We start from the raw sequence: 24,715 nt of genomic DNA on the forward strand, positions 1-24,715 counted from the left end.
TGTGCTGAACACTGCCAAATTACAAGTCATGGGCACATAAAGATGCAATGTTGCTCAAGATAGCTCTACCATGGCAAAACAAACCACGCTGATCACCCCGGCCAGATGGTGTGTGGTTTGAGTGCCAGGTACCTTCCAGATGCATAGCAACTTTGATATAAGAACAAGGAAGACACAGTTTATCGCAGAAAGACCACCTGAGTTCTGGTCAGGGCTTTTAGCTCTGGATCTGTCATTTCCCCTTACTGAGACTCAGTTGTCATATCCATAAAGTGACAATTGAAACAGTCAACCCAAATGTTCAGATGTCACGCAGATGCAATGAGTCTATGGATGTCAAGTGATCAGGGCAGCCCATGACTAGAGGAGACATTCAGCAAAGTAGATTCTTTCTGCCTTGCTCCTCTTTTCTTTGCTGTTATAGTGGCACAGTTTAGCAATGCCACTTAGCAGAGTGAATTGGCAGATGAAATGCTCATTGAAATGAAGCTCATGACATTATCTGATGGATGGGAGCTTCTCAATTAAGTGCCTAAGTGTTTGAGGCTATCTGATGCTTCCAGGAATGTGTGCCGAATCCTCTTTACATTTATTGAAAGTGTTTTAATCCTTCCAAGAAGGAAAGGGATTATTCTAAAGACTCTCCATCTGCCATGCCCTGGCTTCTTCCTTCCAGGCTTCAGGGAGAATATACAAGAGAGTCTCAACACTGACATCTAGAGGACAGTCTCTCCCTTCTCGATAAAATTTGGAATCAAAGTGCATCCTTCACCCGAGCAAGGGTCATTTCAACTATTAGGTTGGTGAAAAAGTGATTGCGGTTTTTGACCATTTCCTTGATGTCACTAGGTCAAATGGTAATGGAAAATAAACTGCAGGAGGGGCCATTTGTTAAACAAAGGACGACTAGGTAACCCTGGATTTACAAAAGGATAGGGGAAATGCCCATTTAAGAATGCTTAGTGCTGAGCACGTAGGAAGTGATCAGTAAATATAAATTGAGATCAAGTTGGAATTCATTTAAATAATTTAAATCCCTCCCCGTTTCCTTGGGATGTTAAGGTCTTTTCCGTCCTGACTTGTTGCAGTGTATCTGCAATAGTCAGTAAACCTAACTGACTCTATGGGCATTTCCTTGGAATTCACTTACACTAAATACAGGTTGAATTGACATTACTATGGGTAAGAAACACCTTTGAAGTCTATAATTTAAAAGGAAAGGTGAGTCTGGAGCCATAGGGTAAAATCTGCTAACATTTTAATAACCTGAATAAAACACTCCCTAGCTATTCAAGATGCACACGTATGGCAGCCATTTTAGAAAGTTAGTCCTGGGTTCAAATACATTTTAGAAAGTTAGACAGACTTGTGTTCAAATTACACCTCTGCCATTACTAGCGGTGTGGCTTTGCAAAAGTCATGCAGCCTCTTTGAATTGTCCTTTCTTCTTCCTAAAAATGAGAATAATAAAATAACTATTGTGGAGAGTTGCTGGAAGGATTAAATGAGATAGTGCATAAAAATGAGTCTGGTATCTACCACCCAAAGTATATCAAACAGTGGTGGAGTCCTACGCCCTAGTCTAGGGATTGTGCTGCTTCACATGCAGAAACTTAAGCCAACACATGTTGTGTCCAGACAGCTTGAATGAAATACATAATAAAGCCATTTCAAGGAATGGGCCTGCTTTCCTCTCTCTTCCCCTTTATTTCTTCCTTCTTTCCTTCCCTCACTCCTTCCCTCCTTCCCTCCTTCTCTCCTTCCTTCCCTTCCTCCCTCCCTCCCTCCCTCCCTCCCTCCCTCCCTCCCTTCCTTCCTTCCTTCCTTCCTTCCTTCCTTCCTTCCCTTCCTCCTTCTTTCCTTCTTTCCTTCCCTCCCTCCCCTCTTTCCCCTTCCTCCCTTCCTTCTTTCCTCCTTTCCTTCTGTTTCTCCCTCCTTCTCCAAAATGCTGTTTGAATTGTGGGGAATTCTGAGATTTCCTCTGGATTCAAAGACTTGTGATTTATACGTGCTAAATTTGAGCATAAATTTTCACATCTATCCCAGTGATTTAAATTTTTTCCTTTTCTTTTTCCTTTTTCTCCTCTCCCCTCCCCTGCACTTCCTCTCTTCTCTCTTCTCTTCTCTTGGTGGCAGGGATGTGAGGATTAGGGGCAGATGGCTTTCAAACTCTGATGGCCTCTCCAGGATCCCATTCTACTTTATTTTGAGTGGCTCATTGTCTAGTTTATTTCTTATAAGAGATTTTTGTTTCCTGTTAGCTCTGCTTTAAGAAAAAGTGAGTTTAAGGGTAGGTTCTGAGTGAGTGTGTTTAAAGTAAATGGAGAAGCAAATAGGCTTTTGAGACCTGTGACTTATCTGAAAAGTAATTTTCCCCCTGAGCAGGAGCACTCTCCCTTTCTGTGAAAAAAGCAAGCAAGCAAGCAAGCGAGAGAGACAAAATGATGAATTGGGCATTCTAAATCCAGAAATGTCTCTGCTTGGTAGTTTTCAGTCTTTCTAGGGGAAGGAGCTGTCAGGAAGAGGGGGGCTGTTGCACCTCCAATTGCCTCTTGACTGCTTTCAGTGTGGTGTTCTGCTGGGGCTGCTGTCGCGTGCATTGTGACCATGGAACATGAGGGATAGTTGGGTCTTGGTGAGAACCTAGTCTTGGTTTAGTGCCATTGCCTTCAAGGCACAGATTTTATTGTTTCTTTGGGGTGAGTTCATTTGGTAAAATTAGAGAGCCAACCTCATTTCGTCTTCTTGAATGCCATTTTGTTTTTAGCAAGGGGAGGGGGAAGGGGAGTAGCCTGCCACTCCTTATAAAATTTCAAATGTTAGAATGTTAAAGTTGTCAAATAATCCTAAGATATTTGATTTATGGAACACTACAATCAAAGCAAAATCCATCTCAGGGTTAGGACATCTGGCTTGTTCCCCTCACTTCTGATACTTTAGAAAACAGAAAACCCTGAGAGGGAAAGTGAATTGCTTCAAGTCCCAAGACTCTAATGTCAGCATTCCAAATTCCAGGCCAGTTCTTTGCATCTGGTACTGCAACTTCAGCTGGAGACTGAATTCAGGCAAGGATGGGGTTGTCAGGACCCACACGAGGTCTGTCAAACTTTCTTAAGGCCTCTAGGAACCTCTGAGTATTGGAGGCTACATAACCTTTTTAGGAAATACAAATCTGTTTTAAATGGTAGGCGTGGAAAAGGAATCGTCTTAAGGCACATGACCCTCACCTGCAAAGCTAGAGCTGAAATTCAGCCTATAGAACCCTTACCATGGATCATGTTTCCCCTCATCACTTCACCTCATTCAAACTCATGCATGCAGCCTCCCCTAGTGGCCCTTTCTGACCCTGAGCTTGGTAACAGGGAGTACACTTCTGAGACATAAAAGCCAATGGCTGGGGACAGCAGGTGCTGAGGAAGTGACAGAGCTGATATTGCATTGGAAGGGTCTCTAGACTTGGTGAGCAGGTAGGAGAAGGAAGCACAGTACTTAGTTTTCCCAGATGTTCTACAATACAATCCCACTAAGCATAAGAGCTGCAAGGTGGATCAGCTGGATTTGAGGTCTCACCCCCCTCCTTGCCAGCTCTAAAATTTTAGGCAAGACAACAAGCCTTTCTGTGCTCCAGTTTCTTACCTATAAAATGGGGCTAATTATGGTCCCTGGGGGCTTATTGTGAGTAATGTATAAATGAATTACTAAGTACTCAGCCAATTCTTGGCACATAGTGGATGCCTGTCAATGTTCATTATTCTCACTCTGCTTTGGCCTCATGCAGATGCAACGAGGGAGTACAAGAAAGAATGCTTCAGAATGTCTACAGAATTCTTCTAGTGCAGGTAATATGTCATTTGGTGGAGTGTTTTGTTATTAAGAAAGGTCAGGGGATACTGAGAAGGCCCTGAGGTGAGACCAAAGGACCAGAATTGTTCTGCAAATTAAAGTCAGTACAATTTGAATTTCTGCAGAGTTTGTGAGGGGAAGTAGAAAGTGGCGTGGAAATGGGGAGAAGGACATTAAAACAGGAAGGAGAGTGGGTCAGCTCAGGTGGCGGAGGACTGAGCCCCAGGGAGGAGAACTGTCCCTTGAGGAATTCCCAATAGGTGGAATAGCTGAGGCTTTGCAAGAACAGAGAGACCTAATATTCAATTCTGTGTCATCTGCTGGCCCGCACTGGGATGTACTACAGTGCCTTACCAGCGTCTCTGCATACCCCAAATCCTTCTGTAGATCTTGCTATTCATAAATGTGAGTTACCATTCAAACTTGCAAAATCAAGGCAAAAGTGGCTGACTTCTCTGATTTGGGCAAATAAGCCACAAACCGTGAGCAGATATAAGATTCAAAATTTGGTGGAAGCAGAAAAGTGAAACAAGAAGTGACGAAGAAAAGGATGAGCTTCGCTTTCTTTACACCATTCTGCTTGGTTCCATGCCATTTGTGAAATGAGATGGGAACATTTTCTCTGGATATGGAAGAACAGAGTGGGTCCTCTGTCCAAAGGACATAGGCCCAGCCAGGTATCAGATAAGGGTCACTTTTGCTGTCCCATTTCCTCCTAACTGTGGCTTCATGCAAGAGTCATTATTAACTCTCTCTTCTGGGTGAGAAAACTAAAATCCAGAAAGGAGAAGGGTGTGGGGAAAGCTTCTCCTCCATGTGCTTTTCTGGCTTACTGCCTGTGAGGTGGCATTGGCTGGGGGCTATCCTGGCTGGGAATGGGAAGCTTGTGATAAGACTCAGAAATCCTTTCATTACCAAAAAGGACTTGGTTTTTGGTGGTTCCTCTGCAGTGAAGTGTGTCCTGTGATAGTTTCTTTAGCATGTGCACATAGCTCTATATTTCAGCTTCTGAGCCACTGCTGATTTTCTGCTGATGGTGGAAGATTTTCAACAGCCAGTGACAAAGGGTTCCCTAGAAGGTGTCTGGCTTGTGCTCTTTCCTTTTCTAGTGACAAACCACATGCTGTCTCTGAAGCTTCCTCCCAAGAGTAGCTGGAAGATGGTTTTCCTCTGCCTGGAATGTCTTGTAATGGCTTTTTTCAGAAGGGACAATTTGCTTGCTTCTGTTTGTTGGGGAAGGGAAGCTGTGGCTTCAGATTTCCTCAAGATATATGTTAGGATTTTTCCTTCTATGTTTACATATTGGGCAAGAGAATTATAGTCTCATAAAGTGTCAAAGCAGGAGAGACTCCTCCAGGGCATTTAGTATATTGCTGTTATATTCCAGATGAAGCTCAGAGAGGAGAAAAGGCTTATTCATCTGGAGGTCAGTTCTGGAACCCAGGAATATTTTTTCTACTTTGCCCTACTACAGTGTCTGCAGTTTGCTGAGTTAAGGGGAGTGAAGACTTGCACCAAAAGCAAGAGAAAGTCAGGGACCACCTCCAGCAGGTCACTGGCATCTCATGGTGGAAGTTCATCATGGGAGGGGGAAAGAGGGAGGAGCCCTGGATTCTCACTTAGTCATTAACTCCTTGTATGACCTTGGGCAAGTCACCTGGCTTCTCTGGGCCTCAAGCTTCTCATCTGCAAAATGGGAAGACTGTTCCTCACTTTGCTGTGGCTTGCAAAGGAGGTGTGGGAGGTCTTTAACAAAAGTTTCGGTCCCAGTGGGATTATTGAGTTGGTGCAAAAGTAATCGCAGTTTTTGCCATTGAACATAATGGCAAAAGCTGCAACGACTTTTGCACCAAGCTAATATTATTAGGATTAAAAAAATCTGGTTATGGAAACATTGAATTGTAAACTGAGGTTGGTTTTGATTGCTTTGTGTTATTCCCATGCATGGCTTAGATAAAAAGAAATCTGATAAGCAATCTAGTCCATGGTTCTTAAAATTCTGTGATTTATAGACCCAGGAAATTTCTCCCCAAAAGGAAAATTCAGAGACCAACAAGGAGCAGACAGCTTTTTATTTTGCCTACTGCAATCATTAAAACCAAACAAAATAACTCTGGCAAAAAGCAAGCCAGCCTAACTCCTGTGCATATCAACTTCATATTGTAAAAGAAAGGACATTTTGACACACAAAAATGAAGGACCGTCCCAGAGGAAGAGTGCCTCTTACATTAGATATAATTGGCCCTGTGAAAAGAGGGCTACTGTGTCCTTTTTTGCACTCCACTTTGGACTGATGGCAACTTTGTCAACTTTATTATGGGACCAGAAAACTAGTTAGAGTCCCCGTACTTGGCAACTTTGGATTGAAGTGCTCTTTAGGTGAGGAGACTGAGATCCAGAATGGCCGAGGTCCCATTACCTAATCAAAACCGTCCTCGTCATTGAGACCATGTTCATGATAAAAATCCCTTCTCCTTGTCAAAAAATGAGAAAGCTCCCATCTTCTCTTCCTTGGAAAGTCTGGATGGAGGTGGTGGTGGAACAGTGGGAGTGGGGAGGGGCAAGTTATATTCACTCAGAGCCTTTCGGTTTTTATAAAGCTCCATGTGAATGTGCATTATGAGTTTAACTCAAACATCTGACTCCAAAGCCTGTAGTGACTCCTCCAATTCGTTAGCCAAATCCAGCCCAGCATCTCATTTGAGAAATAATGTTTTATGGGAACGCAGCCCTGGCTACTCATTTGCATGTAGTCAGACTGGCTCAGCACTACAATAGCAGAGCTGATTAATTGCAACAGAGACATTGTGGCCCCCAAAGCCTAAACGTTTGCTGTCTGGCCCTTTGTAGAAAAAGCCTGCCTACCACTGTATTCTAGCATGCTCCTTTTAATATTAATGTGACTGTCTGCATAGACATGATAGGAATTGAGGACTCAGGCTAAGTAATTCCAGCCAAAATGAGATACTGTTGACAAGGTTGTGATTAATTAGTCTGCCTTGAAAGATCCAGAAGCCTTGTCTTTTGGGGGCTTGTGCCCCTACTTTTGAAGTCTCTGGGTGATAAACTACATGAAAGGCATGACCAAGGGAAAATTGAAGGACACTCCAAGTGTGATGCTGTGACTATGAGGAGCTGTGTCCAGTCATCTGTGTCCTCTGGTCTCAAGGACACTCTTGTGTCCCTACGCTGGTGCCTATGTTAACTCACTTTTTCACTTTTTGCTCTGAGCTGTCTGGTTTTCCAGCTGTGTTTGCCATCTAGGTTCTAAAGGTTACAGGACTGAGATGGGGGCTGGTGTTCTTGGGTGAAAAAGACACTGTATTAGAGACGAGGACATCTGGGTTCTAGGCTTGGTTTTGTATGACCTTGGACAAGATGCTTCCCTTTCCCTCTCTGGGTCTTCCTTTTCTTCCTCTGAGCAATGAAAACTTTAATCAGATCATCTGAAAATTTCTCAGCATCGATGTTAACTGAACTTGGCATATCATCCCTCCGAGGCTAGTAGAGATGATGTGTTAATTAGTGACTTCAATGATTGGAAATATGGGGAGTGAGGAGGAAGTCTGTTTTCACAAGTCCTTGACTTCATTATGCATTTTAGCTATTACTAGTTATTTAATGATTACTATGTGCCGGTTACCATACCAAGCAATTTATAGATGAGACCTGAATGACTTCTCCAATACCTTGATTAGGTGAGTATTATTATTCCCATTTAATAGATGAAGGAGTTAAGGCTCCCAGATGGGAAGTCAAGCCAAGATTCTTTTCCACATTTATCTGATTTCAGGTTTCAAGATTTAATACAACACTGCCTTGCATTCCTGCCTATGCCAGAGGTGGAATTTTCATTAATGGGAGTGTCAAGGGCTGGTGGGAGACTTGTGGGGATGAGTTCAGGGGCTACTAAGGTGAATTCAGATGCATCAGCTCAGTCCTGAGCAGCCCTTGCCTCCACCCCCACCCACTTTGCTTCTGGGCCATGTCATAGAGTCGTTTCTGGTTGATAATCAGCTTTCACACTTTATGGCATTCATCTAGATGACTTACTACACAGTGACACCTAATTCCAAGATCTTACCTCCTTTGAGGGGGATGTTGTCAGGTGGGCTGGGAGTGGAGTCCTGGAAGAGAAGGAAGAAAAAAGAAGCATGAGGTGTGACATTCAGTTGAAACAACTTTTTTTTTTAATTTCTTTTTCATTTTGTTGTCCTTAAAGTACTGTGCAATTTAGAATTCACCATCCACCTACCTCTTAAATTTTAAAAATTAATTCACTGATGTAGTTTGCAATGGGCTTTCTATCCATTTGTTTGACAATGTGACTATTAGAAATGCAAGATAAGGATTGCTGTCCTCATTTCACAGACAAGAGACATGGGAGAGAGTAAGATAAAATGACTTGCCCAGGGCCACATAGTTATAGAAGATCAGAGTCCAGAGCTGGGACTGTTTTTTTTGTTCTTTTTTTGAGACAAAGTCTTACGCTGTCACCCATGCTGGAGTGCAGTGGTATTATCATGGTTGGCTGCAGCTTCCACCTCCTGGGCTCAAGCGATTCTCTCACCTCAGCTTCCGGAGTAGCTGAGAGTACAGGTGCACATCACTACATTCAACTAATTAATTTTTTATTTTTATTTTTTTGTAGAGACAGGGTCTCACCATGTTGCCCAGGTTGGTCTCGAATTCCTGGGACCAACTGATTCTCCTGCCTCAGCCTCCCAAAGTGCTGGGATTACAGGTGTGAGCTGTCGTACCTGGTTAGGGCTGGGACTCAACTCCCAATCTCATGCTTTTTTTTTTCCCCTCCACATGTGTGATTTTTTCCCCCTTTGGTCAACATGAGAATAATCAAGTGTATTATAGAAGTATACGTTGTTTCTTTTTTCCATGTTTGATTCATCTGTGAAAGTGTGTTGTAAACATACCTGGAAGGTACATCTCTATCTCTCCTGTGGTTGGAAGTTCTGAATTGTGTGTTTATATGCCAAGCATTGTGAGAAAACCATACATAATTAAATTGGGTCCCCAACCTTATGGATTTATTACAAGTTCATATTTAAATATACAGATATGTATACATATGTAGTATAAATACATACAAATGCATATTATATATTTAAACATTTACATTATATTATGTATTATTTATTCTATAACAAACAAATATATACATAAATATTTACACAAATAAGTAAGAGGTTGATAGAAACAGATTGTCTTTTAAAGAAGGGAATCCTGGGCTGAGGACTGAAGAGGATTAAAGGGAGGTTCTAGTTCAAGGGCTCTGAACAAGGAGTTAACAGAAGCAGAGATGCACAGTTCTTTTCCCCTAATAAATTATTCAGTGACTAACTTTCACACCCTAATTCTCCCTCCCCTTTCTCCCCAGCCATGAAGACACTTGTACAATGTCCCACCAATAAGCAATAAAGTATCTTATTCATCTTTTGACCTGCCAAGGTTGGAATCTTCTATAATCCATTAAATTGAAATATTAATAAAGACCTAGAGAGGTGTGAGCACGTATATGGGAAAAAACCAACTTCCTAACTTCTACCAAAGCAAGAAATGAGCAGCTGCCCACAGCTTATTTTCTTAGTGTTCCGTGTGAACACTAAGACCATCTGGAGTTCCCCTATTATTATAACACTTCCCTAGGAGCTCGGTCCTTTGCCTTCCACTGACAGCTTGTTTTTTTATGAATGGATCTCTTCTCTAGTGCAAGAGGATGGTAGTGAGTCAAGGCGGTCTCCTGAAGGCAAAGCCTTGGCATAGCACCAATCTGGAGATGGGGAAGTCAGTTTAAACATGTGGGCCCCAGCTTCTCAGGGGAAGGGAGGCAAACCTGTCCTTCCCTCTTTGCTGTAATAGTGTATGATTTTGTTGCCTTAGTTGAAAGCTTTTAACCTGAATAACAAGGCTGAAGTTTTTGTGGTCTTTCATTTATGCATGCAGTTTGCAGGAAAGCCTGACATCACAAAATTCCCCTTTATGTTGCCTTGTGAGACAACAAACAGCATTTTAAAATTTAATTAACAACTTACTGCCAAGCGTGACCATGACCACTGATTAGCATGATGTGCAAATGCACTTAGAAAAAATATCTGCATAGGAATGTCTTGCTACAGTCATCAAATTCATCAGCTTCCCAGGGACATATACTGGAACAGTGAGAGAAGCTGGAATAGCAAACCTAGTAGGGCCATTATTGCAGAGGCTGCTAGCATTTCCGGAAGTCCTAGAGAATCATTCATTCAGCACACCCTGGATGAGCACCTGGTCTGTGGTAGGAACTACGTTAGTCATTAAAAGACATCCTATGGATTTTACAATTCAGTCGTTAAGGCAGCCATTAAAACAATATAAATAAATGTGTAATTAGAATTGCAGTTGCAAGTTGTGGGAAGAGCTATAGAGTAAAAGAATCAGAGTGCTTTAAGGTAGCACTGCTTGAACTTCCATGCGCACAGGAATCACCTGGGGATCTCATCAAAATGCAAAATCTGATTCTGCAGATTTGGGGAGAGTTTGCGGGCCCACCTTCCTCCCTCCCTCCCTTCCTCCCTCCCTGTCTCTCTGTCTCTCTTTAAGGTGGAGCCTTGCTCTGTCAACCCAGGCTGGAGTACAGTGGCAGGATCTCAGCTCACTGTAGCCTCTGCCTCCTGGGTTCAAGCAATTCTCCTGCCTCAGCCTCTCAAGTAGCTGGGACTACAGGTTCCCACCACCACACTTGACTAATTTTTGTATTTTTAGTAGAGACGGGGTTTCCACCATGTTAGCCAGGGTGGTCTCGAACTCCTGACCGCAGGTGATCTGCCCTCCTCGGCTTCCTAAAGTGCTGGGATTACAGGCATGAGCCACTGCGCTGGGCCAACATTCTGTATTTCTGGCAAGCTTTCGGGAAATGCTGATATTCCTGGTTCACAGAACGCACGTTGAATAGCCCAGCTGTAAGAAGTTATATCAGAGAGGAGGACCTAATTTAGATGGGGGTCAAGGAAGGCCTCTCTTCTCTCTGTCACTTCAATACTTTCTGGTTTCCTAATTTCAGACAGGGGATGTCAAAAGCAAAGCATCTCAAACAGGAAAGAAGCCTGTCACTTAAACCTTCACCCAGGGCCCAGGGAATCTATGACAGAAGCGTGACTATTCCTATTTTGAAGAGCTCTTGGGATGAGGTCTTTATAGCTTCTTCTGGCTACCCATGGTAGTCAAGATTAGACAATCAAAGCCAGAGGGGAATTGAAACATCTTTCAGTCCATCAAGCTACTTTTATGGAGGAGTAAACCAAGGTACTCATGAGTCAGAGGCCGACCTTGGACTGAAATTCTCTGGTGTACTTTCCACTGCCCCAGGAGAGATGCTGTTTCCAGAAACCAAGGATAGAAGAGCTCATTCCTTCCTCCTCCCCTCTCCCATAAGTAGTCCTTGCATTTGGAGGTGGAACAGCAGGGTCTAAAGAGATGATGACTGTTCAAATTCAACAAAGACTGTTCATAAACAGGTATTATGCTAAGTGTTGTTCACCAACTACTTTTTGGCCAGATGTCCCCCAGTCCTAGATTTCTCTCCCTAATCTTGTCTGGGGATCTGGGTCCTAGCTTGGGAAATGGGAACTATCTTGCTTGATGATTTGGCTTTGAGTAAGGTAGTGCCTAGGCTGAGCGTAGACACAAATGGACCCTCCCAGGTTTTCATTCTTAGCTCCACTGAGTAGCTCAGGAAACTTTATCTCCATGGTTATCAGCCAGCTACACGTCCTTAAATGTACTTTCTCTTTTTCCTGGCCTCTGTAGATGTCTGATGTGTATTCCCAGCAATAATAAGTTCTTTTCATGTATGGAGGGGGGAATGGTCATGTTTAACCTGTTTGTCCCCAGCTATAAAATGACCCCCATCCCATCATCTTCCCTGCCTAGAATTGTTTTCCTCTCCTTTGATCAGTGATTAGATGGCTAATAATCTGTCTTCCCACTGGGCTATTGTGGACATGATAAAATCTTATAAGGCGTTAGCAAGTACTTGAAAAGCATAGCTATTTTGAGCACTGCCTTGATGTTACTGATGTGTTTAATTTGCCCCCAAACCTTGAAAGCCTTGTTTCTTTTCACAGAGCAATGATCAGCAGAAGCAGTCAGCTCCTAAATTTGCTTTGGACACAAAATGCCCTGTTGGACTGAAAATAATCAAAGGCAACTCTGTTTGGAATATGCCAGAGGGAATTCCACATTCCTTTCCTTGCTTCCCTCACATAGTCTTGTAAGGTGGGCTCTGGCTCATGGTCCACAGAGACTTTTGTGAAGAATACCTTTTATTTTCGAGCTAATTGATTATTTCAATTTCAAGCTAATGCATTATTTCATTTGGCCTTTAACTTGACCCCAAGAATTAGGGATTCATCAAGACTTAGAGAAATGACTTCATAATGTGATAATGATTACAGAAGGTCCCACAGGTGGTGAATAGCATGGAAGGGATTCAAACTCAGGTGAGTTTGACTCTGAAGGCAATGCTCTTCAATGTCCTCCTGCATTGCCTTTCTAGATGAGGGCAGAATAAAGCTGAGCAGTAAAATCTCCTGAAATTTCATGGAAAAGTGAATGGAAATCATAGAAAGTCCTCAGGGGAAGACTGTTTTTACTGGGAGCACATGGTCTGTCAAAGTGAGAATTGGACCACAGTGGCTTAAATCAGTGCTTCTCTCACTTTAAAAGACTTATCAGCACGTGGGGATTTTGGTAAAAGCAGATTCTGATTCAGTAGGGAGGGTGCCTTAGGTTTTGCATTTTTGATGAGCTTCCAGGTGATGCCAATGTTGCCATGGACATGGACCACCCCTTGAGTAGCAAGGTCTTAAATACTGATTTAAGTATTTAAATTGTGGTCCCAGGACCACAATTTAAACAGCAAAGTTCTAGATTAAAACAGGTATTACCATAACGTAGTATGTGACCCACATTAAGTAGTGTATTACACTACTTAGTAGGCAATCAGAACACCCGAGGTCTTGAGTGATGGCTGTAGGATGCTGAGTGTAGATTTGGGCTCAGATATGGGCTTAGGAAACCTTCCTAGTTTGAGGATGGCAGTGGCATCTTGTCCTCTCAGTCTCTTCTATCAAATCTTTTTGTCACCTAGTTCCATTTCTTCTCTTCTGTACAGTCTGGACTGACTCCCGGCCCTGCCACTCCTCTCCTCACACCTGGGCTTGCCTTCCCATGGGTTGTGCCGCTGCTTTGTCTTTTGCCTCACCTTGTATATCCTGCTCTTTCTCCTCCTCCTGCTATCATCTTTCCATTGAGGAGCTCTTCTCTGCAGAGAATGACAGCTAATAAATTTGGAAGGAGTAAGAGACTTAGGCATTCACTCTTTTCAACTCTCAGTGCATTAGCTGATTCAGACAAGGATCATCAAGAAATGGCGAAACCACCAAGTGAAGCATATTTATGTCTTTAGACTATTATCCCATAGATTACTTTTTTTTTTTTTTAGATGGAACCTCACTCTGTCACCCCAGCTGGAGTGCAGTGGTGCCATCTCTGTTCCCTGTAACTTTGGCCTCCCAGGTTCAAGTGGTTCTCCTGCCTCAGCCTCCCCAGTAGCTGGGACTATAGGTGTGGGCCACCACATCTGGCTAATTTTAGTATTTTTTGTAGAGACAGTGTTTTGCCATGGCTGGTCTTAAACTCCTGGCCTCAAGTGATCCACCTGCCTCAGCCTCCCAAAGTTTTGGGATTACAGGCATGAGCCACTGCTTCTGGCCAGGTTACTTATTAATGAGAAAGAAAAAATGTTTTATAAAGGCAACAGTTGGTGGTCACTGCCTTAATTGAGTAACTAAACATATAGTCATCAAAAATGGGACAAGGTGACATATGCCTCCAGCTGTGCTACAATAAGAAGTCTATAGCATTACCTATGTACTATTCTTACCAAAGATGTTTCATCTGAGTGTAACCATGAGTCAGTACTAAGACAAATCCAGGCCATGAATGGACTTCTGCAACAGAATTGGCCTTGACCCTTAAAAAGTGCAATGTCATTTAAAACAAACACCAAAGCATAGGCCAGATTTTAGTTCAGAGCTTCTGAAACTTTAGTGTAGACACAGATCACCTGGGGAGCTTATTTAAATGCACATTCTGATTCGGGAGATCTGGGGTGAGCCCTGAGATTCTGAATTTCTAGTAAAACTCCCAGGACCACAATTTAAACAGCAAAGTTCTAGATTAAAACAGGTATTACCATAACGTAGTATGTGACCCACCCTGGATTGATTCAAACAAACTACAACACCACAGCCATATGAGACATTTTTGAACAAGTGAAGAAATTAAAATATGGATCATATAGTATTGAATTAATATTAACTCTCTAGGCTGTGATAATGGCATTGCAGTTAGTTAAGGGATAGGCACTGAAGTACATGTGGGTGAAAGGTCATGCTGCCTACAGCCTACCTTCATATACTTATATAGAGAGAGCAAAAATACAGCAAGATATTGGCACACCAATCTAGGAGCAAGGTTATATGAGCATTTGCCATCCCACTTTTCTGTAGGTTTGAACATTTTCAAAATAAGACCTTGGGAATAAGACATGACTGTTCTAATTCTTGGAGGCCTGACTTTTTTTCCTAGCTCTTCCGCAAACCCCTCCTTCATCCCAAGAAGGAATGACCTCTCCTTTGCTTTGCGACATTCGGTGCCATTCTGCCCAGAACCCAAGAACCTGATGTTTGGGCTTCATCTGCTCAATTTAACAGAGCTCCCAGAAGACAGGGTCTTGCCCAGTCCACTTGGGCCCTCCCTGCATAAGCTCACACAGGGCTCGCACCTGGGCAGGTTTCCAGTGGGTTTTTCTGGATTGCAAACTGGAATGAACATCAGGTGGAGGGAGTACCTGGGGTAGAGGGAAGTGTCATTGAGCATTCCAGATAACTTATTCTTGTGCTGAACTCCTATTAGCCTCAACAGGGAAGGAACCACATTCAAGAGGCTAAAGAAGAGGTGTAGAGTCAGCAAACAAGACATGGAGTTTCATTAGGGGCTTACATACAGGGGAGAGAGTCCAGCGGCAGTGAGCTGAACAGAGAACTGCCTTACATACAGAAATAATCTCATGGCAGTAGACTGGACAACATAGTCACCTTACACAGAGTCCAGTGTGGGTGGGCTGGGCAGGAAAACCACAACCACTTGCAAACAGCATCCAGTTTCTATAGTATGTTCACTTAACAGCCTCCCCTCAGGCCTTCATGTAACACAAAACTCAGGCCTCAATCCCCTGGATGGCGTATGTTCCACTGGATGGGCTGGGGGCTCAGATGTTCCTCATAGACAAGGAATGTGTCTCCAGGTTGACCGCTCCTGGATTCTCTAGCTCGGGACACACATTCAGACACGTCTGCTCTCCATGGTTATTCTAAAGGTATGCTTTAGTTATTGCTGTTTCAGGTATGTTTACCTTACACTTTCCTTTTGTGTCTGAGCTAAAAATAAGCCCAAAATACGAAACCACCACCAACAATCACTACCCTTAAACAGGTGTCAGCTCCACTGCTGGTGTGGAGATAATTAAAAAAGGGATAATTTTTTTAAAAAAGAGTTTTCTTTGCTTATAAAGGGAAAATAAGCAGCTGCTTTCTCCTTCTTTCTAGAAATGATCTACTTGAAAACCTACCAATCCCTAAGTCTTTACTCTAACCTTTTAGAATGTAACTATTTACATTTTCCCCTGGGGCTAGAGAAGCCCAGTCTCCTAGTTTACAAAACAGGGATGTTTCAAAGAGCCTTTTTGAAATGTAAACACCAGCCTCTGGTGTTAACCTAGGAGTCTATCTCATTATGTATTCCTGTCTCTTGAGGAGATAAGAGAAGTTTTACTTTTTGTTCTTTTGGTTTGCTGGATGAATTGTGTGAAATTTCATCTTGACTTTGTAGTCTGTTGCAGGCTGCCTATATACATGCACTCTTTTGCTTACTCAACGATAAATCAATTTTTTCTTTCCATATTGATGTAAAGAGGTGTCTCTTTGTTGATAGGACTTTTACTTCCTCAAGGGTACACTAGTACAATCTCTTTGGAGACAGATTGATGTTTATTGAAATAAAAATGCATATTCCATTTCTATCACTAAAAATTTATCCCCTAGATATTCTTGCAGACGTGCACGGAGGGCAAAAATTCTAGAGAAAAATTAATGTCTCTTACCAGGCACAGATAAATTATGAAGCATTTACAGCTCATACTATGCGACTTCAAAAGAATAAAGTGGACTTCTATGTATTGAGGATGGAAGAATCTTTAAGATATACAGTGTCAAGTGAATAAAGCAAGATGCAAAATTATGGGTTTATTATAATGACATGTGTGCACTGTGTATTTGTAGATGCACAGACATTTGGAAGGACACACAAGAATCTGTAAATGGTGGTTATTTTGGTAAAGAGGGATTAGTGGTTGGTGGGAGGGTGTGACAGATTTTTACTTCTTTTCCTCTTATTTGCTAGTTACTTTTCTTAAACCATGTAAGTATATTTTACAACATATGTAAAATATATTAATGTATATTATAAAATATTAAATGATATAAAATAAGTATTTTATATTATAAAAATTTAATGGGCTTATCTACATTACTAAGCATAAAACTCTTAAAAATACTTTATAATATTTATAAACTGCATTATAAACACTTTATAATATAATATAAAATAGAAATGTTTATTTTATAAAATAAAATAGCATTTATTGTATAATATAAAGTAATTATTTTATAATATAAAATAATATGTTTTATAAATATGCTGGCTTAAATGTAAATAAAACAAAATACGACCACCACTGAGACTTTAAAAATATCACTGGAAAGTACGTTTCATAGCAACACAAACACAGGGATTTTGTTGGTTTTGTTCAAGGGTATAGAACAATGTCCTGTACACAGTAGATATTTAATAAATATTTGAGATAGAAACCTACGATCCTCCTTTGTCTCTCCCAAGGTGTTTGAGCTTGGAGTTATCTGATCTTCAAGCTAAATCTCAAGGTAAGCTTTGATGATTTCCTTATACTCTCTGTATCTTCTCTCCTCTGTCTCTTTGCTGATGCTGTTCCATTGGCTAAGAGTGCCTCTCCTATGCTTTCCCTTCCTTGCCTGTTTGAAATTGTCCACATTTCTCAAGCCAACCTGAAACTCTATCCCTAGCAAAGTTTTTCTTAAACCCGTCTGGAAAAATACACTTTCTCCTTAACTTGGGGTCTCATGGTATCCCTTCCATCACTTAATATACATTATGACTTAGCTGTTTTAAATGTTGTCTATACATGTGCCTTGGGATAAGAATTGTGAGACTTCTTATGCCAGTAAAACCATTTTTAGGGTTCCCCACCTCTGTTCCCATCATATATAGAGTGCTAATTGGCCATCAAACTCATTCCATTTTTAATAATGAGGATGTGAGTCTTGGCTCCTGGGCTTTCTCCCATTGATTTCTTTCCTAGAGTTTATTTTACAGTCTCTTCACTGTGTCTAAGTTCTTCCTGCTTTCAAGTAACTCTACATTCCCACTTCCTATAGGAAACTCTTCCCATAGGAAACTTTCCTTATAACTCAAGTTAAGGGGAATAACGCGTTTTTTTTTTTTCTTTTTTTTCTTTCTTTTTTTTTTTTTTTTTGAGACGGAGTTTCACGCATGTTACCCAGGCTGGAGTGCAATGGCGCGATCTCGGCTCACCGCAACCTCCGCCTCCTGGGTTCAGGCAATTCTCCTGCCTCAGCTTCCTGAGTAGCTGGGATTACAGGCACGCACCACCATGCCCAGCTAATTTTTTGTATTTTTAATAGAGACAGGGTTTCACCATGTTGACCAGGATGGTCTCGATCTCTTGACCTCGTGATCCACCCGCCTCGGCCTCCCAAAGTGCTGGAATTACAGGCTTGAGCCACCGCGCCCGGCCTTTTTTTTTCTTGTTAGGTCTTACAATCATTAATGTTGGAGCAATTTATTGGAAATGACATGAGCAATGCATTTGACACTTAATATATCACAGCTACTATTAATATGACAGGCCTTAGTTTTAAGGAAGCAACTCGTGTTTCCTGGGCTAAGAAATCACAGCACAGCAAACCACATAATCAGATTGCGCAGTGAATCTTTTCATATCCAAACATGAAGGGTAAGTGAAGGACATGGATGCACAAGACGATAAACCTCCCAAGGGAAGAGTGACGCAGTGTTTCTTAGTGCTTCTGTGGCTGGCTGTGTTGGCAAAGGGGATGCTGCTGGCATCAATCAAGCAGTATTGGCTCTACCACTTTCTCAGGGTGACGTGGTGCAAGCCCTGTTCCCTCTCTGCTTCTCATTTTCCACATTTACAAAAATGATGCAGAAAGATCTGCTCCAGTTCTTCTATAGAAGAAATCAATTCAACCACAAGTTGGATTTGAATTAGCTCTCTCTAGCTTTATACATCACCATTGCCACCCACTCCTCCACTATCTCTCTCTCTCAGCAGTTCTAGTTGCATCCTTTCACTGAAGGACTTCTTAAAGGACACTTCCATTTCTTTTCTTTGACCATTGCTACAAAATGACACACCCTTGGCTTACTCTAAATTAGAATTACAGAAATTTCAGAGCCCTTACAGAAGATGCCTTAAAGTGTTTTCAAGAGTCTTAGATTTAATAGATGTAGATAAGCCCATTAAATTATGGGTTTTAAGAGTTCCACTATCTAAATCAAATATTTGCAACTCGTTCTTTTCACTTTTGTGGAGATATGAGCTTCAAAGCTTTATGTAATTTCAAAGCTTCATGACACTTGAGAAACAGATATCAAAGCCTTTTAAAGCCTAGTTCTTTCCAGCAATTGATAAGCTATAGAATATTTGGCTTAAGAAAACTGAAGAAAAACCAGAACAGATTCTGCAGGATTATAATATAATGAAAAGTAGGAGCTATGAAGTAAGAAACAGAAATATTCTCACTTTGGCAGTTCATGTGGGTGGGTGCAGTTCTTAAATTACCCAAATTACAGATTTATAGTTGGGAAAACTGAGGCTCAAGGAGGATGAAAACTGTCTCAACCAAAGTCACAAGTGTTGAACACTGAAATTAACAACTTTACTTCACACACACACACACACACACACACACACACACACACACACAAATCATGAGCAATGTAGGCTATGACTACAGTATTTTCTATATAATACATACTGGTAGAGTCTCTGTAAACACCAATTTCTTAAAATATGAAGAAGCTTCCTCTTTCTTCTCCTCTTCTGTTTTCAGAAACAAATCTTACCATTTACTTCAAACGAAGTAGCTTTCCCAACACAGTCTGACCCTGTACAGTGTGTACCCAACAATTGCTTAGTATTGTGAGGAACCGCAGAGAGAACAGGTGCTAAAAGCCTTTCTACTTTCTGCCTCCATGTGCTGTTTCTTGTGACGCCCTAACTTCTTCAAAGTGGTGGCTTCAGAGGAAGCTTTCGATTTGTCTTGCTGGTTTTAACACCAAAATGTCCAAGGCTCTAAGGAGCCATGGACTTCTCTTTTGCCTCCTTTCCTTCTAGACCTTGGCCTCTGAAACTTACCTCTTTCTATAAAACAAAAGCAAAAACAAAAACTCTTGGCAACAGGTGAGGCCTCAGAAACCTCCAGGACACTCGGACTTAGGATACAGAACCTTGGAATACAGTCTGAAGTCCTTGAAGACATGATAAAAACTTGTGTAAAGTCTTACCAGGTTTCTTTATTGTTTCTTTCTTTTGATATGGGTCTTTGGCTCATTAAGATTAAATCTTAACTTCACAAGGCCAATAGCTCTGCTCCACTGTTTTGCTCAAACAGGTCTGCAAAGTTTTGAGATGATGATGGTCTAACAATATTTCTCTCAACAAGCCAAATTATTTCAGAGAGTTAAGTTCCCCTTTCTTTTCTCCCTTTCTCAAATATATGTATATACAGTATAGTATATAATATATACTGTATATTATGTTATATAACATATATACTGTATATTATGTTATACAGCATATACTATATACTATAGATATAGTTTATTTATTTATTTAATTTTATTTTTTGCTCTTACCCAGCGAATGAATATCATTTGTTCCCAGGACTCTTTCTCTAGGGAAAACAACAAGAAAGGGAAAGGGAGGAAGAGGAGTCCACTTACCGTCCTCTGAACTACCAACACCATAATAGTGGCCACCGTGAAGACAAGGCACAGAGCCAGCGTGGCTGTGGTGAAATAGAAATAGCTACGGCTGGTGGTCCCCAGGTCGCTGGCCACGGAGCCTGCCGGCACATGCATGGCTGTGTCTCCAGGAGGGGCCATTCCGTTGAGTGCTTGCTGCAGCCCTGGGTCCATTCTTTATATAGTCTTCGCCACATCACACCTTATCTCTCCTCATCTGATTCAGCTCTGGGCTCATCTCTGTTCCAAGAAGGATTCTCCCCCTGCATCCTGAATCATGTGACTTGGAAAAAAACCTTCACCTGCTGCCTGGCGGAGAAACTCTTCTCTGGGGGCGTGAGGCGAGAGGCGGCAGCAAGGGTGGGGGAGAGGTTCATTTTTCATTGCCAGGGATTAAGTTGAGTGCAGAGAAACTAGCTACAGAGAAGGTGGCTGATGTCAGCGGGCGCGTAGGAAAGTGACGGTTCCCCTACTCTGTGTGTGTGTGTGTGTGTGTGTGTGTGTGTGCATGCGTGCGCACACACAAAACAACTTCTGTTTCGTTTAGACCCAGCCGCAAAACGCCTTCCTGTTCAAGAAGTTGCACCTTCTTTCAGTGAGGCCTGCGGCTCAGAAGACCTCCCCAGATAATGAGTCCTTGCTGGGTTTCAGGGAGGCGGGATCCCTCGGACTGCGGTGGAATAACTCCAAAGGGATCATTTTGATCATATTGGCTCCTGCTGAAAACAGGACATGCTGCAGGGTCTTTGGGTAAAAAAAAAGGGCCCACAAATGGGAGATTTCCCACAAAGGGGGACTGGCTCATGGAGTATAAAATTCGGGGTTCAGAGATGCTGTCAGAGAGCAGGAATCTGGAAACATCCATCCTTTGAACAAACACTCCTGCAGAATGTTTTGGGCTCTGTTAAACCATTAGATGAACCTGGGCCTGCCATAAAACTCATGAAAAGGGGAAGGAATTGGCAATGAGGCAGTGTGGTATAGGGGCTGTGTGTGTTGTGCGTGATGTGTGTGTATTTGTGGTATGGGGGTATGTGTGTTTGTTGTGTGTGTTCTGTATGGTATATGTATGCAGTGTGTGTGTGATGTGCATTTGTGATCTGAGATGCATGCTGTGTGTGATTTGTATGTGTTGTGTTGCATGTGTGTGTGTGTGGTGTGTATATGACTGCTACAATTGAATCTCTACTGTCTCAGGCACGGTGCTAGGAGTTACATGTGGACTCAATCCACTTTCACCTCCACCCTCCCAGGCAGGCAATGTTTATTTTTTACAGATGGGAAAACTGAGGCTCAGGGAGGATGAAAATTGTCTCAACCAAAGTCACAAGTGTTGATCACTGAAAGAACTTGGGTGCACTTTGCAGCCTGCCTGGCCGAAAGCTCGTGCTGTCATTCAATCGTCACTGCACCTGAAGGCTGAAAACCTGACGTCTGGTCTCAGCCCTCCCCTTCTTAGCCTTTGGTCCTTGTACAAGTCCTTATGGCTTTCCCTGTTCCCTGTCTGCATTACAGTCATCAGGAAGACCAAGTGAGATGATGTCAGAGTACTTCATGAATAAAAACAGGCTTGGGGGTGGTGGTGGACAATTCCTGTTAAACATTCCAACGGGTGTCCTAAATTCCAAGTCTGGAATTTAGATACAATAGACAGATTATCCGGGGCACCGAGCTAGGTCACATCTGTGGTTACTAATGATCTCTATTTCAAAACATCATTTACAATGTGAATCACTGCATAGCTGCTGCCTCCAGATGTGGTTCTTTGAAAACTCCACTTGGTATCAACCTGGAAGGAGCTCATTCTGTGTGGCACCCCCTTTCCTTTCTGCTCACTTTTTGGCTGCAACATGTCACTTTGATGCAGCAGAGATCCCAGATGCCCCTAAGGAAATGTCCTGTGTTGAAAGCCAAGCTTGGACTATTACCACTGCTGTTCTTATACAGATCTAAAACTTCCGAGTTTCTCTCAAATTAGGTCAGGCTTTAGGAGTTGGTCTGGATATTTCTTCCCAGTGAGTCCGTAAGAGCATAAATCCTGGAAGTGAAAGAGACATCAAGGGATAAATTGTTTTCTTGGGCTAAATAGAGTCGGGGGCGGCACACCCATTTTACAGTCAAGGAAACTGAAGCCCCTGTGATCCTAAGTTGAGTCTGGTTTTGAAAACTGTGTTTACGTTCATTTGATCTGGTAATTAAGGTGGGAAGGAGGCAAACCAGTGTTTTCTGGAGCATGTACCTGACTGATTTGGGGAGAAAGTTGTGTCCTCTGGTAGGCACGGACATGAGTGGGTAGCAAGGGCTCTGTGATCTGCCCAGAGCTGCTGAGAACCAGCTGCTCCCTTGGCCCTCTTGTTCAGTCTCTTTGATCAAAGTGGAAAACTTCTGATTGTTGAATGGAAGCTGTGGGTGTTGAAAAATAAAAAGGCTTTGCTTGAAGTTCGGGTCTTCCTGAAGGCCTGTGGGGCTGAGAAGGGCAGTGGAAAAAAATGTTTGTCTTACAGTTACCCGTTTTGCATACAGTAAAATGACCTGGGAGGGAAGGCTGACAATGGGGAAAAATCACCCTTTGTTTTTACTCAGAACTTTCTGAGCAGTTGAGATTTTCAGATCAGTTTCTAGTACAGTAGTTTGTGGGCTCAATTTCTTTTGCTGTGGCACTCCTCTACTCACAAACCTTCAATGGCTCCCTATTTCCCTCTCCCTTACTCTAAGCCCCTCTCTGCTTTCCAGCTGTTCTAGAATCTAGCCTGGCCAACATAGAAACCCATTCCCTGTGCTAACTGGCTTCTTTCTGTCTTCTACTCAAGCTGTACGATGTGCAGATGGAAAGAGCCTTTATAGAATTTCTTGTTGAGTAATTTTTAAATACTTTTGGAAGCAAAACTGTACAAGGAGTATAAAAACATAAGAAAACAGGTCTGCTCTGGATGAAGGACAGGTGGGACAGAGAGAAGCTCCATCTGCTCATTTGCCCTTTTTTGGCGTGGTGTCTCTCCAAGGTGAACAAAATTTAGAAACTTCAGAAAATTTGGCCTGAATCCCTCATTCCATGAAAGGAGGAAACTGGGACACAGAAATGGGAACAACGAAAGGAGTACACACCGGCAGGGAGAGAGCCAGGTCTAAGAGTCCCCTCTGCTCATTCTCATGCCCGCTCTGCTAATATTCCAGGTGCATCCACGCTTCCTCTCACGTTTTACTTGCCTTTCCACTGCTCCCATTCTTCCTCTACCTTTCAGCCTTTGCCAACCCGCCTCACCGTCTCCAGGAATGCTTGCCCAGATCTGTCAAATCCACTAACACCCTCTCTGCAATGCCTCTATTTTCATGCCACATGACCTGATTGTCTAATTATCTACTTCTCTTGATGTGGAACCCAAGTGTGTGAACACACGTGAATTTTGCCTTGCTCATAAGAGTACTTGAGGGCGGTTTGCACTTTCCCAGTCTTCTTAAGACCTTGCATCCCACCTTACATTTCTTGCTGCTAGGCCTCTATGTAGGGCTGACCTTCAATCAGTGCTTCGTGTTTATGGAAGGAGAAAGTTCTAGAAGGATGGCTTGTGTGGTGGCATTCCTGCCTCTCTCTTCTCAACAGTACTCTATGTCTCCATCCTTCTCCAGAGAATGGCACCATGAGGGGACCACCCCAGCCTTCTTTCAACCTGGAATTAGTTGCTGAGGTGTGGCTGTGCTGTCGTAGACTCAGTGGGCAAATAGAACTAACCTCTCCTTAAAGAAGGAATCCCATTTTGAAAAAGTAAAGAGAAGTCAGCTATAGTCATTCCCCCAACATTGCTTTCCTGTATAAGGGACTGAGAGATCTCTGTTGTATAGACTAGAGGCTCTCAGGTGTAAGCCAACACCAGCAGTGGCAGCAATAGCACCTGGGAACTTGGTGGCACTTCAAGACCCACTGGACCTACTCTAACTCAGAAACTCAGGCTGGGGTCTGGTAGTCTGTTTTCACAAAGCACCCCAGGGAATGCAGATGCTTGAGACCATTTGAAAAACACTAATTTAGGGAAATAATCTCCAAGGGATCATCTGGTCCAAAATTTGGCCTTTCCCTATCTACACAATGGAAGTAAACTACCACCTCCATTGTGTAGATAGGGAAACTGAGGCATAATAAAGTTATTGTCTGGGGTCACGTTGCTGGGTCATGTTGGTTTACAGACTAGTTTTTCTGGTCCCTTGATTGAGCCCTCTTTCTAACCTTGACTATGGCTGCAGGCTCTAGAAATACTTTCACAACCTTTCTGGAATGCAGGTATTTTGGTTGGCACAAAAGTGATTGTGGTTTTTGCCATTAAAAGTAACTTGATAGTTTTATTCATTTAAGGTTCTCTTGTGCTGATCACTGTGCGTGGTAGGAATATATAAATGTATATTTCACTATGGGTATATGTGAGACACGGACAGACTCACCCAGGGTATATTCAAGCAATAACACATGTAACTTGAAAAGGTTGGACATTGGAGTTCAGCCACAGTGACACTTCATTGAGAGGCCTCAGTGAGGACAGGGACAGTGTGGGGAAGGTTTCGAGCAGGGCTAGTAAAATGGCCCACAGACAATATCTGGCAGGCGCCTATTTTTGTAATTGAAGTTGTATTGAAACGTAATCATGTCCACTTGTGTAGA

General features: G+C 42.4%; 1 protein-coding gene across 1 annotated transcript in view; it reads right to left on the minus strand.

Annotated features, from left to right (window-relative positions):
- Positions 1-20,570, minus strand: part of TNFSF8 (TNF superfamily member 8) — a 29,721-nt gene extending 9,151 nt beyond the window's left edge. The window contains exons 1-2 of the mRNA XM_032251420.1: positions 20,044-20,570; positions 7,928-7,970 (exon numbers count right to left, since the gene is read on the minus strand). Coding sequence (XP_032107311.1) covers positions 7,928-7,970; positions 20,044-20,238 — 238 coding nt within the window. The 5' untranslated portion in view covers positions 20,239-20,570. The remainder of the gene's footprint in view (positions 1-7,927; positions 7,971-20,043) is intronic.
- Between the last annotated feature and the right edge of the window lie 4,145 nt (positions 20,571-24,715).

The sequence above is a fragment of the Sapajus apella genome, unplaced genomic scaffold, assembly GCF_009761245.1.
Source record: "Sapajus apella isolate SASKATOON/1434 unplaced genomic scaffold, GSC_monkey_1.0 scaffold76, whole genome shotgun sequence".
In the NCBI taxonomy this organism is placed as follows: Eukaryota; Metazoa; Chordata; class Mammalia; order Primates; family Cebidae; genus Sapajus; species Sapajus apella.